The sequence below is a fragment of the Notolabrus celidotus genome, chromosome 23, assembly GCF_009762535.1.
Source record: "Notolabrus celidotus isolate fNotCel1 chromosome 23, fNotCel1.pri, whole genome shotgun sequence".
NCBI classification, from domain to species: domain Eukaryota; kingdom Metazoa; phylum Chordata; class Actinopteri; order Labriformes; family Labridae; genus Notolabrus; species Notolabrus celidotus.
The window spans coordinates 17,856,272-17,871,326 of record NC_048294.1 but is presented as its reverse complement, the minus strand read 5'-3'; the positions used below and the strand labels follow the sequence as shown (position 1 = coordinate 17,871,326).

The 15,055-nt window shown below is 39.5% G+C and overlaps 2 protein-coding genes across 4 annotated transcripts in view; both read left to right on the top strand.

Annotated features, from left to right (window-relative positions):
• ppp2r5b (protein phosphatase 2, regulatory subunit B', beta) overlaps nucleotides 1–9,353 on the top strand; it is a 55,288-nt gene extending 45,935 nt beyond the window's left edge. Inside the window, exons 10-13 of the mRNA XM_034677079.1 lie at nucleotides 82–201; nucleotides 892–1,019; nucleotides 2,305–2,406; nucleotides 4,507–9,353. Of these exons, the coding sequence (XP_034532970.1) occupies nucleotides 82–201; nucleotides 892–1,019; nucleotides 2,305–2,406; nucleotides 4,507–4,741 (585 nt within the window). The 3' untranslated portion in view covers nucleotides 4,742–9,353. The remainder of the gene's footprint in view (nucleotides 1–81; nucleotides 202–891; nucleotides 1,020–2,304; nucleotides 2,407–4,506) is intronic.
• A 338-nt stretch (nucleotides 9,354–9,691) lies between these two features.
• LOC117807562 (glycoprotein hormone beta-5-like) lies at nucleotides 9,692–13,381 on the top strand. 3 transcript variants are annotated; one of them, XM_034676890.1, is made up of 4 exons: nucleotides 9,692–10,397; nucleotides 10,676–10,807; nucleotides 11,689–11,890; nucleotides 13,119–13,381. In XM_034676890.1, exons 3-4 carry the CDS (start codon nucleotides 11,690–11,692, stop codon nucleotides 13,305–13,307), a joined length of 390 nt encoding a protein of 129 aa, XP_034532781.1. In that variant the 5' UTR covers nucleotides 9,692–10,397; nucleotides 10,676–10,807; nucleotide 11,689; the 3' UTR covers nucleotides 13,308–13,381. The 3 variants fall into 3 exon arrangements, with proteins under 3 accessions (XP_034532781.1, XP_034532779.1, XP_034532780.1); XM_034676888.1 differs by lacking the exon at nucleotides 9,692–10,397 and having other exon boundaries at nucleotides 10,504–10,807; XM_034676889.1 differs by lacking the exons at nucleotides 9,692–10,397; nucleotides 10,676–10,807 and adding an exon at nucleotides 10,972–11,104.
• Nucleotides 13,382–15,055: the final 1,674 nt, after the last annotated feature.

Below are 15,055 nucleotides of genomic sequence, written 5' to 3'. Positions count from 1 at the left end.
GGAGTCCTGTGCATGTCCTAACAGTATCATGTCCAAAATATGAAGTTACATATATGTGCATTGTTATTTGTGTGTTCTCAGGTGATGTTCCTGGGGGAGATTGAGGAGATCCTGGATGTGATCGAGCCATCTCAGTTCATCCGGGTCCAGGAGCCTCTCTTTAAGCAGATTGCAGCCTGCATCTCCAGCCCTCACTTTCAGGTAACTCCACACCTTCCTATATTCAAACCATATTGTAGTGTTTTAAAGTAATTTCCCTAAAAATGATATTGCAATGCTCGAAAAATAGCCACAAATTACTACAAAACAGCCACCTCCTTCTTTGTGGAAAATACAGTTTTGGGAGCAATTAGACTGATAACAGAACCATGATTGAAAACAGATTCATAATCAATCAATTGATCTTTATTTGTATAGCGCCAAATCACAACAAACGTTATCTCAAGACACTTTTACAAACATAGCAGGTCTAGACCGTACTCTATGTTAAATTATTAACAAAGACCCAACATCAAGACAGGATATAATCCAGTCCCCTTTTACTGACAGGACTCAATCTGATCTCATCTTAATCCACAATGAGCATTGCACCTTACAGTATTTAGCTAGTTACAGTGGTAAGGAAAAACTTCCTTTTAACAGGCAGAAACCTCGAGCAGAACCAGACTCATGTTAGACAGACATCTGCCTCGGCCGAGTTGGGGTTGGAAAGAGGGAAAGAGGAGAATTAGAGAAAGAGAGAGAGCGATGATAGTGATGATAGTGATGAGACGAATAGTAGTAGTAGCTGTTGCCGCTGGAGTCCAGCATGTCCGTAGCAGCTGGAGTCACCCCTGTAGAAAGACATCTCAAAGAATGAGACCAACACATCTTTCTCTTTGTTTGTTTCAGGTAGCGGAGCGGGCTCTTTACTTCTGGAACAATGAATACATCCTCAGTCTGATAGAGGAGAACTGTCAAGTCATCCTGCCGCTGGTTTTCGCCACCCTCTACAGAGTCTCCAAGGAGCACTGGAACCAGTGAGTGGCTCCTCATACATATAAACACAAAACACACCCAACCAAAAAATAAAAAACTTCTGTGTTTGTTTTAAGACTCTAGACATTCAGAGTGTCGCCTCAAACAAAACATGTTAATATTCAACACATGCAATTGTTCCAAGCAACTGGTGAAACATAACATGTGGGAAGCTCCATTCAAGAAAAAAGAAACTTCACTGTCACCAGGCTAAGTTAAGGCTAAGTTAAGTGAGGAATAAGTAACACGAAAAAGTCTAACCTTTCAAGCCACAATGTAGAAAGACTGCTTTGTAACTCAGTCCTGGACTTAAAAACAAACAAACACACTCATCAATCTGTTCCAGGCTGCAGGCAGTGGTTAGTGCTGTTGCTACACAGCAAGAAGGAGCCAAGAGCCTTTCTTTGTGGAGTTTTCATGTCCTCGCTGTGCATGCGTTGGTTCTCTCTGGGCTTCCACCTACAGTCCAGAATTGCTCGTTAGGTTAATTGGTCACTCTAAAATGTCCATAGGTGTGAGTATACACGTGGATAGTTGTTGGTCTCTACATGTTGGTCGCTGTGATAGGCTGGTGACCTGTCCAGAGTGCCTCTCGCTCAATGACAGCTGGGACAGGGTCCAGCCCCCTACAACCTTAAATGGGAAAGCAGCAAAGATAAAAGATGGACAGTCTCTTATAAGGAATTAGAATTGTTTATGTATAATACTGTATTAATATATATTTTAATATGAACATTTTAACTACTTTGCATGCTCCTACCTTATCAAACTTTAAGCCGTCTTTTCTAATCTAATCACATGTTTTCTATCCAACCTTTGCCCGCTGTAACTTGATATTCATCGACTAAAAAAATGTAGTGGTGAAATATTTACATAAATACTTTTGCAGCTTCTGAGAGGACTTTTGGGTTGGTTATGAAAAAGACTGAAATTCATATGGATAGCTGAATATGTCCCACAAAATCAAATGAGACCAACAGTGAGACAATTATTTATTATTAATGTATCACTCATTGTAGCTTTAAAGCAAAGTATAACTACAAGGAAGGATTAATTCGAAAGAAAGTCATGTTGTGTTTTTTCACCACTTTAGTACTGAAAAAAAGGACTCACCATTTTTCTTAACAGCAGTTACTAACCAATGAGTGACCCATGTGTATTTATTTAGGCAGCACAGTGTTTTCCAGTGTGTTAATCCTCCTAAAACAAGCAATTTCTCTTTGACATCCATCTCCTGGTCCATGAATGAACGTTAAGGTTCATTATCTTCTCACTCTTTCCCTCCAGGACCATCGTGTCTCTGATCTACAACGTGCTGAAGACCTTCATGGAGATGAACAGCAAGTTGTTTGATGACCTCACTGCCTCCTACAAAGTGGAGAAACAGAAGTGTGTATGACTCACTCTCCTTTGTGTGTTTATTTGTGTCACTGGATACGACAATGACAACAAGAGAAAGTAATAGAGGCCTCTTAAGTCATGTTTCAACTGAATTTGTTCCATTATCCATGGCATTGTATTTCACATTGTAAGGATCTATCACTTAGGTCATCCTTTGAACATCACATCATCATCATTACCCAGTTCAAACTGAAGATAGTGGATACTCTTGAGTTAAAATTTATGGAAACGTTTGATAATTTAGATTTTTTTTCAAGATAGTGAAAGTTAGACACAGTATAAGCAAAGTGGGCAGAGCTTTGTTAAGAGTTATAATATGATTACCAACATTAAAAAATCTTATGTGATTACAAGACATATACATGAACAAAAAAATACAGTTTCATACAGTGATATTCTGCAAGTTTCAAACTAAACTGGCACCAGATACAGTTGGGGATCACTGGTCTGTGTCTCTCTACAGCAGAGATAGAGTGGTGTGTCTACTCATGCATATGCCAGACACCTAGCTCTGGGTATTGAAATGTATTGTACAGTACCTGAAACAGTCTATCCTACAGATATGACAACAGGAAATCATGTTAGATCACTGGGGTATAAAAAAAAGGGATTTTCAGAGAGACTGGTCTCTCAGAAGTAAAGATGGGAAGAGGTTCACCACTCGTGTGACTGCAAATAGTCAAACAATTTCAGAATAATGTTCCTCAGCGTCAATAACATCAACAGATTAAACCAATTAGACATCTCTGTACAAAAGGGACAAGGTCGAAAAAAATACTGTATATGATCTGTGGGCCCTCGGGCACTACACTAAAAACAAACGTGACTCTGTAGGGGAAATCACTGCATGGTCTCAAGATCACTTCCAAAAACCATTGCCTGGTCAAATATGTACCATGCACAGGCAAAACCATGTATCAACATGATTCAGACACACTGTCACCTTAGCCTGAGCTTATTTAAGATGGATAGAGGTGAAATGGAAAACTGTCCTGTGGTCTGAAAAATTAAAATTAGACATTCTTTTTGGAAATCATGGACACGACATCCTCTGCTCCAAAGAGGAGAGGAGAGAGATCACCACACAGTTCAAAAGCTAGCATATGTAATGGTATGTTGATGCATAAGTGCACATGGCAAGGTTATTTTCCACATCTGGGGCGGCATCATTAATGCTGAATAATATATACCAGTTTTATAGCAACATATGCTGCTATTCAGACATTGCCTTTTTCAGGGAAGACCTTTGCCAAACCATATTCTGCACGTATTACAACAGCGTGGCTCTGTAGTAGAACAGTCCTGGTGCTATACTGGCCTGCCTGCAATAAATGAAATGTGGGGATTAAATGATTTGTTTCCTAAGTTAGGGTTGTAATAAAAAGGGCCCAAGCACAGATCCTTGAGGAACTCCAGCAGTATAGGTTTTTGTTGGTGAAAAGTCATTACCCAAACACACTTGGCTTGTTTTGATTGACATGATTAACCCTTGTAGTTGGAGAGATCAAGTTATGTCAAAGGCCTCACATACATCGATAAACACTGTCCATCTGCTCCTCCTTTCTCACATCAGCCTTGATTCTTTGAAGGAAATAAAGTCATTCAGATTCAGGCTTTGTTTTGCTGTTTTTTGTTTTTCAGAACAGTGGGGAATATACTCTCTTCTAGACTAATAATTTCACTTAGAAATGTACTTACTAATATAACCTAATCTGTTGCCAAACCTACTGGATAAAAGTTTGGCATTTAAGTCGGGTAAGTTCTCTGAATATGCTTCTGGGGCATAACTTTGGAAATCTGGCTAAGAGTGGTTAAAGGGTCCTGTTGAGAAATTATGTTCTCATTGTCTTGCCATAAATTGAATTCTTCCATTTTGTTAGCCCTTTTTCGCTCTTAAGTTACTCCCCATCTTCCTCGTAGTTTATGATTGCACAACTTATTAATTTTTGCCCAATCAGTTATAATTGGAAATCCATATTGAGGGCAAGTCTTTGGCATCACATTTTTGAAAGCACCTCCAGGAGTCTGTGGTCTGCATTCTAAAATGAAAACAAGGGACCATGTTCTTGCCCTCCTCTGCCTCTCCAGGGAGATGAAGCGAGAGAGGGAGCGTACAGAGCTTTGGAAGGGCCTGGAGGAGTACCAGGAGCGCCGGATGCAGATGCTCACCGAGGCTGCCAGGAACCAGCGCAACCTCCAGGAACGAGGCGAGAGAGGGGATCCGCCTACTCCTTCATCCCCACAGACGGCTCACTCCGACCAACCTGAGCCCAAACCCAGTGGGGCCTCCTCTTCTTCCTCTGGAGGGGAGAGCGCCACCTAGGTGTTGCCCTAATGTGATGGGATAACACAGGGGTTAGGGGACAGGGAGAAGACATGAGGTTGATGGTGAAAGTGTTGGGAGCAGTCAGATACAAAAAAGGTACTCAAGAAAACCACTGTTCTTTTTATCTCGTATCATAGAGGAGGTGGCTTTAGGTCAAAGTGCACAATCTCAGTGATCCAAGGTAAAACCTTTTTTTCTGACAGAGTTGTGTGAAACTGGTTCACTTTTTGCTGTACACACATTATGTTCAGATCTGAAGATAACTATTCTCCGAAAACGCAGAGTGTCATTAAAACGAATGGCTGTTTTACTAAACTGCAGGTCAGTACCCAAAATTGGTAGCTGGCCTGCTTCAATCGGCCTCTAAATAAGAGATGAAACTTCTCTTTTGGTGCAACACAAACCAAGTTCAACATGTGTCTAACTTGTCTTGATATTTAACCAATCGAGTCAGAGTCTGAACCGTGGCCTCGTATTTATCTTTTGGTAGGAGATGCTTATTTCATGTGTGGATAGCACAATCCATTAATAAACAAAAGAAGCAATTTCACACAAATGTCCCAAAACTGTTGCCGCACAGACCAGACACACTTACCCTCACATGCACACAAACAGGAGGTACATATTTACTGTAAATATGAGACGACAGAGCTAACAATAGAACGTGTATCCAGGTCATGCAAATCTCACACACCAATAATCAACTGATGCACCGAGTTTCTTTTTGAAACACACATGCAGACACACAAAAACACACAACACACACAGACACAGCTGGTTCTGGCGTTAACTCTTCTCCCATCCTGTCGGGTTCCACCAAAGGACGAGCCTAAAGTCCCTTTGAGGTTAAATAACCACTGATGAAGATGATAATGATATAAAGTACAATACTGTTCCTTCTTCTTACTTGTTACTCTACTACTACTACTCTACTCTACTCTAAGTACTACTGATGATGACGATGATGATGATGATGATGATAATGTTTTTATATATATATACATATGTCTCTGGATATTTCTGTAGTGTATAATGGGAGAAACACTAGTGTAGCAGAAACCATAAAGGGGAAACCCGGCTGGAATTCTACGTTCGCATCACATGTTAACTGTTTGAGGCCATAATGTGAATGCTGGAATTCAGCGGTATTCTCCTTTAACAGACCTTAAAGAGGGGAGGAATGAACTGGGTTAGCTGTTTTTCTTTTCCTTTGAAATTTTGGATCTTTGTGGTGCAGAATGTGTGCTAAAAAGGGAAATTTCATTGTAATCCAAAAACATTCCATATTCAAAAGTTTTTTTTTTTTTAAGTATGCCCTGTGGAGACACCAACTTATGTTGAAATGCATTACTGCTGAAACACACTGTTTGTATCCTTTGTTCTGAATGCATTTCTTTTCTGACTAAGCATTTTTTAAGCTAAGTTTTTGAAAGTTTTAAGTGCAAACATTAATGTTTTATTTGCTGGCAGTCATCTTCCTCCCAGCCTTTGTTGATATTATGATATGGTCTATGCACATCACCACCACTAACTGTTCTTAAGTTGAATTGGATCAAAATAGCATACAGTACATGAATCTACTTCCTATGTTGTCATACATGTTTCACATAAAGTACATTACAAAACTAACGGGGACCCACACAATAAACTCTGCAGGGTACGTTTAATTTTGAGGCGTCTCACAAAGCTGATTCTTTTGGATGAAAGTTTGTCAAATGTCCTCAGAAGTGAGGGAAGAACTCCAAACTTGAACCAAAAATGTGTCTGAGCAGACTCGTACAAGCAGAGATAAGATGGAGGAATAACGTGCACCACAAGTGTTTCAGACTAAAAGAAAAACCCAGTAATCCAGTTAGACTTCTGACCCGTGATGTCTGTTCCTTTAGGCTCAGCAGACCTCATGCTGCTGGATGGCGACGATGACGATACATTTTTTTCAGTGTGAACCAACAACAATCAGTTTATTCTTGTCTGATCATTATGGTAGAGTGATGGAAGAAAGAGAGGGGAAAAAAACTGAAAAAAATTATTTTAGCAATATTTTCATTCTTTCAGGATAATCTTTGTGGTTTTAGGGGGTTAAACAGGAAGTGGGCGTCACACTCAAATGTTTACCTCCCACTCTTGTTTTTACTCCTGTTGCGTCCTTGATATTCACATTGTCTTAAAGGTACTTTTCTGTGTACATTTCTTTGATGAAAAATGACTTTTTGATTTGTAATTATGTTGTTTTTCTTGTTCTTTTTGTATGATCTTGTTCATTTTGTGGAATACTGATGCTATTTATTTTCTATTTGATCAGGAAATGTAACTTTATTTGAAGATGATGGTCAGGTTGTGTGTGTGTGTGTGGGTGAGTGTGTGTGTGTTGGTATGTATCCAGTGAGTGAATCAGTGAGCAGGAGATGTGTGTAGACAGAGTGATAGAGAACGAGAGAATGCAGTTCTCTCTTTGTTCCTTTTTCTCTCTCTCTCCTTCTCTCCTTCCTGAGGGACAGGGTTTGAATCTGAATGTATCGTAAAACGAATCGATTGTTTTTTTTTTTCTTTTTCTTTGATGCTTGAGGCGCAGAGCTACCTGTCGGCTACTCGTAACCAAACATTCAAAAACCCTTCAAACCAGCAGTTTCAAACACTCACTTTAAATCATGCCTGAGTCAACAAAGCTTTGAAACCCATTTCACACACAGCTCTAAGATTGGCATTTGAATGTTTGAGCTGATAATGAGTATTTAATCTTTGCAAGAAGACTTATTAATCTTACAGTGGTGCATTTCTGTCTCCTGCCCAAATTTCCTGGACTTTTTAGTGGATCTAAATTTTGATACCTTGATCTGATTCTTTCAGGCTGCAGCTACACCTAAACTGCCTTTGCTGATCTATTCTTTCTGACTCTGATTGTTGACACTACAGCGTTCTGTTTGATTTGATTTGCAGATTTACCATCCAGGCTATAAATCCCTGCATCGTTTTACAAAACTAGGTTAAAAAAAAATTGGTTCAGAGTCTACTTACTAATGTTTTCTGGAGCTTTAAAACACATGTCATTTCTGCATTATCCAGGCTTAGCAGTCATCACATGACTGAAGTACTGAACTACGGTCAAGTAATAACTGATGTTTGGAATGTACCGTCACATAGCGGCTCCTGAGAAACCTCCATGATAATTGTGCACAGTCAATCTGCTGATGAAGACTATTGAAAGCTCTGGAAAACGCTGGAAACCAGGATCCTGAGTTAAGGTTGTGACACATTAGCGGTTTGCAGCCTTTTACTTTGGAGCAAAAATTAATGTCTACCTGCTTTTTTGCCTTTGTGTTGAAGTGAGTCACAAGCAGTTAAACCAAAGAGTGTTTTCCCTTCACAAATTGTTTTGATTGTAGGGTTCTGGGAGGTTAAAATGCATTTAAAAAATCACAAAAAAAATCTGAAGAAGATCAGAAAAATAAAAGACTTTTCATTACTTTTTACCCTTGTTATTTGTGAAGGGACCCTGACCCATAGGTTGGGAACCACTGACATAAGTCTCCTTTACCGTGGTGGTAAAGACTTATCTAGCTTTTCTTCTGTTGCTGCAGGGGCATAAGACTGCATATATAAATTTGCATTATGCATGCTCCTTACACAAGCTCTGTGGCAGCCAAAGAAAATACGCTGATGTATTAGGTGTAAATGCAGCCTCATTCCAGTCAGTACACACCTCAAAACCTGCACCTGCAGATCATCTGGCTTGAAGAGAAAAGCATCCATTTAGTCAGATTTCAAACACTTTTTTGATTCAGGCAAAACACACAAAAAGACAACACAACTGAAAAGAGACAAAACCTGACCTCGCTGTCATAAAACTCAGCTTACTTATGATTTTTGTTTTGGCTAGCTTCCTCACAGACCCTCTTGATTGTTACTGTCAGTTGGTCAGCTAACTCGGGAAAACCAGAACCCCTACTCCCACTGTTCTAAACTTCTCAAAAGTTCCCGATCATCAGTGATATTCTTCTTTTTTTTAAATTCTGCTGTACATTCTTCAACTGCTCCAAAAAAGGAAGCAAGAGAGGAGAGAGTGTTCATAGAGAGCTCTGGTATCACCTCACAGACAGCCATCAAATGCTGTTTTCATTCACTGTCACATTTCCTCTCCACGGCTGTTCTCACGCAGCATAATTTAAACAAATGATTTAAATCTGAGGGGTGGTGTGAATGGATTGGATGAAAGCAGTCAGTAAAAATAAAAAAAAAACAGAGGAGGAGAAAGACAGAGGAAAGAAAAGACATAGAGTTAGACATGATAGAATGGCAATAAGTCAGAGCAACAGTAACAGAGTGAGAATATAATGTTACCGAAACCTACAACCGCATTACGTAGCAATTTCACTGAATTTCTAGATTTGCACTGTCTGCCCAATGGTCTGTGTTTGTTGTGTTGAAGAAATACCTTAGAGAAGATGACTAAGATGATGCAGAAGAAGAAAAAGATGTATATTTTGGGGACCAACACAGCGGTGGGGGGGTTTGAATGTAGAGAGGCTTACTACTGTACGTAACATTACAGGGGGTGTAGAATGGAGAAAAAAACTATGTGCTAAAAATGAAACTTCACTTTGAGAAAACACTCGGGGAGTCTGTGCTGTTTTTGTGTCAACTCTTGATTCTTGACTTGTCATGTTGATAATCAAAAAATATCAATTTATCAAAACCTTGATCGATCTATCGTTCTATCGATCTATCGACCTATCTATCTATCTATCTATCTATCTATCTATCTACCTATCTACCTATCTACCTATCTATCTATCTATCTATCTACCTATCTACCTATCTATCTATCTATCTATCTATCTATCTATCTATCTATCTATCTATCTATCTATCTATCTATCTGTCTGTCTCGACATCAAACTAGCATAACAATTGCATTAGCCCACTGTAAACTACTGGGCTAGCATAAAATTGAAAAGCAAGTTAGCGCCTAGCACCACATAATTAAAAAAACATTATGTTTTACAAAGATGATGGAGTTCAGAACAAAGCCAAAAGGGAGTGAGAAATGGTCCAGGTCAGGTTGAAAACATGAATAAAATGAGTTCAGCTGACAATTAATAGTTTAGTGTCGCTCAAACGCCTATGAGGTGATAGTATGTTGGTGTTTGATGTGTTAACTGTCCTCCAATCTCCTGAACATTTTCCAATGTGGCTTTACAGCTAAGAGGCATTTGTCCAGATGTTTCAGGCTAACATTGATTTTCATTAATTGCTATCTTAGCATCATGATCAGCAGACTCATGAAACTTGCTTGATTTGTGAAGTCCATCACAAATAGCATCAAGTCTGCTAAAGAAACTGGGATTTCATTGAACATTCTAAAGCAACAGGGATTTATGAAAGTTTTTTAGGGGTGTAAAGTTAAGCTAAGTTTTTATCCGATGCTGTAAAACACAAACACTAGTTTGATATAAAGTTCAGTAGAAAAGAGGCTAACTGAAACAAGCTCAGTATCATCTGCATAGTGCCTTAACTTTAAGATATCCAGGACAACTGTTGTTATACTCAAAGCCAAAGCTTTCTTTAATAATCTGGTGCCAAAGGTTTAAAGATTTTCCAATGAGTGTTTAAAAAGTCTTGTCTTTTGTATTCATGCAACCAGCTCTTTGTCACAGTAAGTGTCGGCGAAGTGCTGATAATCCTCGCATCACAAACTGTAGATCACAGCCACAGTTACACACACACACACACACACACACATACACACATACACACACGCACAGACGCATGCACGCGCGCACACACACACACACACACACACACACACACTCAGAGAGAGATACAGACTGAGTTTAAGAAAACATAGACAAGCATCAGTATTTTCCAGGGAGTCTCCATTATTTCTGGCTTGGGGTCTCTAATGGTTTTTCATTGTAATTGCTATGATGTCAGAGTGTCCGTCGGCCCTAATGGCCTCCTAAAAACAACAACAAGGACAGATTGGTTCCATTCACTGGTTGTTGTCCGAGCAGAGAGACACAGAAGTCCAGCAGCTCAAAAATCTGCAAGATCCTCAGCTAAAAGGTGAGAAGTGTTTATTTCTTAACATCCATGAAGTAACATAGTTAAGGCATGTAACATTTAAATATAATAATACTTGATTTTTAAAGACTTTTAATCCTGGAAAAGTCTAGTTGAGAGTAATTTACATTACATTCAGTGTAGTTTCATAGCCAGTTTAGAGTCAGTGTGCTCACAATTTGCAGTGTGCTGGTCTCAGTATTTACACAAAGTGTCTGTCTCTTCATGCAGGAAGAACTTTTATATCAGTGTTGAATTTCTTAAGGGAAGTTAAGCATTCTGCAGTCTGGCTGGGATGAGGTAATTTAAGTTTCAGTGCAGTTATAAGAGTTCTCTAGATGTGCAGAGTAATTGAGCAGATGTCTCTAACAGCATTAAAGGAATTATTCTTGATTCTGACTGAGAAAGAAGAGAAAATATGCCCATATATGTGTGTCAAAATGAACAGTGACATGGTCATTTATGTCATTAAACATGGCATAGTGCCCTTTTTATATGTGTTGGTTTGAAAGTTTGAGTAAATTACTCCATTAAAATAAACATTTATTCACAGTGTATGGGTCACGGGTATTATTGCAGCAGTAGCCGTACTGAGCACTGGGGGGAGTTGTGAGTTGTATTGAACATCTAACAGCTTTTGAAGATCAGTGTTCCCTCTTTTTGTCCTTTACTGGAAAAAATACCTTTAGAGAATCTTAACATATCTAATATAAGAGAAGGAACTGAATGTCTTCTGTCCTGACTCAGTTAATTGAAGTTTAAAAAATGACTTCACCAATATCAAACTACATGTAACTTTAAAGGTTAACTTCATCCCACTTGGTAAAATTGATATTATTTCAATAATATTCTCTTTTAATTTGTTTTCTCCCAACAATTCCCAGCATGCATCTCCATCCCATGTCCCTCTCTCTCCTCCTCCTCCTGGTTGCCGGGGCAGCCGTGGTGTGTGTTGGAGTGACGACCACGCTGCAAGGTTTCCGAGGCTGTGCAGTGAGAGAGTTCTCCTTCGTGGCCCAAAAGCCTGGCTGCAAGGGACTGCGTATCACTACTGAAGCCTGCTGGGGGCGCTGTCACACCTGGGAGGTAACATTCATGAACAAAGACACATACTGTAACAGAACATCGTCATGTGTTGGAATCCTGCACTTTCCCAGCAAGTTTCGGGAATTGTTCTGCATTAGATACATGATTGATGAAGCAGAACCCAACCCAAACCAGAAGAGACTTGATGACCAATGCGTCATTGTCACATTAAATACTGAAGCCCCTCCAAGCAGGGTGAGGTTACCTCACTTTTATTGTACCACTCTAGTTTTACGGGATCTTAACTCTTGATTTTAGAGATTGAAAAAACAACTTTCAGAAGCCTTGTGATGGAAAAAGCTCCAAATTAGCAACAACTCTGTCACATGAAAGAATGACAGTATTTGAGTTTTCACAATGAACATGGTTTTAGAATTAAAAAACCTTAACATATCATGATCAATGATCTGGTGGCGACTTTACAGATCCAAAAGCCGCCAAGAGGTTGAGGTTGGGCCTAGTATACTGTCTGACGCGCCAAATCAAAAAAACACTGATGTACAAAAAATAAGTTTAACCTTTTATTAATGAAAAAAATCAACTTGTGATAACGTGCTCAAAACTGATGATGAAAGTGATAACAGTGATCAAAGGAAATAGTGATCAACAAAAGATGCGGCCACCCAGCTCAACCCCTCTCTCCCACTCCAAACAAAAGGAAACAGGTGGCTTAAATGAGTAGGATATCCACGCCCTTAAAACATGACCTGCAATTTACCTATTCAACTGACCACACAATAAACCATATTGTAAACAAACAACAAAAATAACACCACAAAAATATACAAACAATAAGCTACCCTAAACCTCAAAAGTAGATATAGAAAACAGCTTTTAAACCATTCATTCATGGCTACAGAGTTAAAATGACAAAGGCAATTCAAACAGATAAAATTATCCGTGTTAAACTAACACAGAAATAAGCTTTCACTATCATGAAAAAGGTAACATGAAGTCTTCTTTAGGTTTAAATTAATTTAACAGATTTGTTGTATTTTTTAACAAGCAGGTTTAAAAACTAATTACTGTCAAACATCTGTGAATGAAAATAAACTTTCATGATGACCACAGCTGGAGGCAAACAGTCTTTTGACTCTTCCGACACAAACTTCAGAACCTTTGTTATATTCACCTCCATTATTCTTTGAAACCAATGTCTACTTAAAGGACATGTCTATCACTTGAGAGTAAAGTAACATGTAGTCCATCTGTGTTGTTAACCCTGCAGAAGCCTGTCCTGGATCCCCCCTACATCCACCGTCACCACCGAGTGTGTACATACAGTCGTACACGCCACATGACCGCCCGCCTGCCAGGCTGCCAGCCCGACGTGTCCCCTCTCTACCACTACCCCATGGCCCTGCACTGCCACTGTTCTGTCTGCTCCACACAGGACACCGAGTGTGAGACCTTCTAAAGATCAGGGCACTCAGCTAACAGTGTTATTAACAGTTTTACTGAATGAAGCTGAATAAAAATATCAAACCAAGACTTTTGAGTAAGTCTGATATTTTCAGAAGCTGGAGAAAACATTTATACTGTTTACAAAAGATATCTGACATCAATGAGTATTTGAAATAAAGTATTTATAGGCTGAAGATTGTGCCTATTTATACATGTTGTTATGTACAAAGAGAAATCTTTACACATATTAAAAGGTATGTGCATCATCAGGGAGAATTAAAGTAAGTGAAAGGGGCGGGGATCCCAATGTGTCTAAGCCTATAGCCGCATAACGAACAGCTGTTCCAAGCCTGACCCAGCTGTAATGATAAGCTTTACCAAAATTTAAAGTTTTCAGCCTACTCTAAGATGATAAGGTCCCTTACCTGGGCCCTTTATAGTCTTAGACTGAAGAACTTAACTGTTACTAATACAGAATCAATAGCTACATATTTCAATACATTTCTACCCTAGGAACTTTTATCAGGGACCAGGATTTCTAGGGGGTACTTAGCATGTTTCACCAGCAAGGACCAGGCTCTGAATCATGTCCCAATGAATGCTGGAGAATGCATGCCAGACCAGTAGTTGTTAGTATAACTTTGAAATTGAAACACAACAAAGCTCATCATGACTGTGTATTAATTATATAACAGTGGTGAGTACAAACAAACAAGAAGACTGTGGCGAAAGCATCCTGGAAAACCTATAACTTTGTCTGATTAATAAACTGAGTAGAGTCAGCAGCACAAGCACAGCTTGATAGTCTGTCGTTATTGTTATTATCCTCCTACTCCTGCATGGTTATAGGACCAGGAACATAGAAATGGGGATGTGATGTCACAGTTTTAAGAGGATCAGTGTATCGCACATTTACATGGGGTTACAAGGGGTCGCGTTTTTGAAAAAATCCCACTCTGGATAGTTCCCCTAGCATTTAGAGGACATGTGTTGCTCTGAGGTAGTTACTGTCAGTTTTACCATTAACAAACCAATATGTTAACACAATACCACAGAGAAAAGTGCATGGGATAAAATAAGAAAGGCTTTGATGCTAACTGCAGGATATGTCGTGAGATAGAGCTCGCTGTGAGAAATGTTATTGCACTTTTAAAATGTCTGTAAACCTGTGTGAAAAGTGAAGGCTTTCACGCCAGCAGACTAAATAACCACATTACTAGGGTCTTTAAACCCCTGTGGAAATGCAGACAACAGGAGGTCTGAGGAACCTTTGAAGCTCCTGGTACTTAAAAGTTCCTTATATTTTTGGTGGAAAAGTAGCTTCAGGGGCTGCACGGAGATGCAGTGGGTAGGGCTGTTGCCTCACAGCAAGAAGGTTCCTGGTTTGAATCCCAGTTAGCGCAGGTGCCTTTCTGTGTGGAACTTGCATGTTCTCTCCATGCATGTGTGGGTTCTCAGGCTTCCTCCCACAGTCGAAAATCATGCTCCCCAGGTTGATTGGTCACACTAAATTGCCCATAGGTGTGCGTGTGTGTGTGAATGGTTGGCTGTCTTTCCATGTTGGCCCTGTGATAGGTTGGCGACCTGACATCGGGCTGGGATAGCCTCCAGCCCCCCACAACCCTGAATGGGATAAGCGGTCAAGATGTTGGAAGTAGCTTCAGTGTATACTGATACATATTCCTATCTTTATGTCAGTAACTTCCAGAGCAGTTTAAATGATCACTAGTGAATAGATTGATATCTCATAGAATCTAAGTC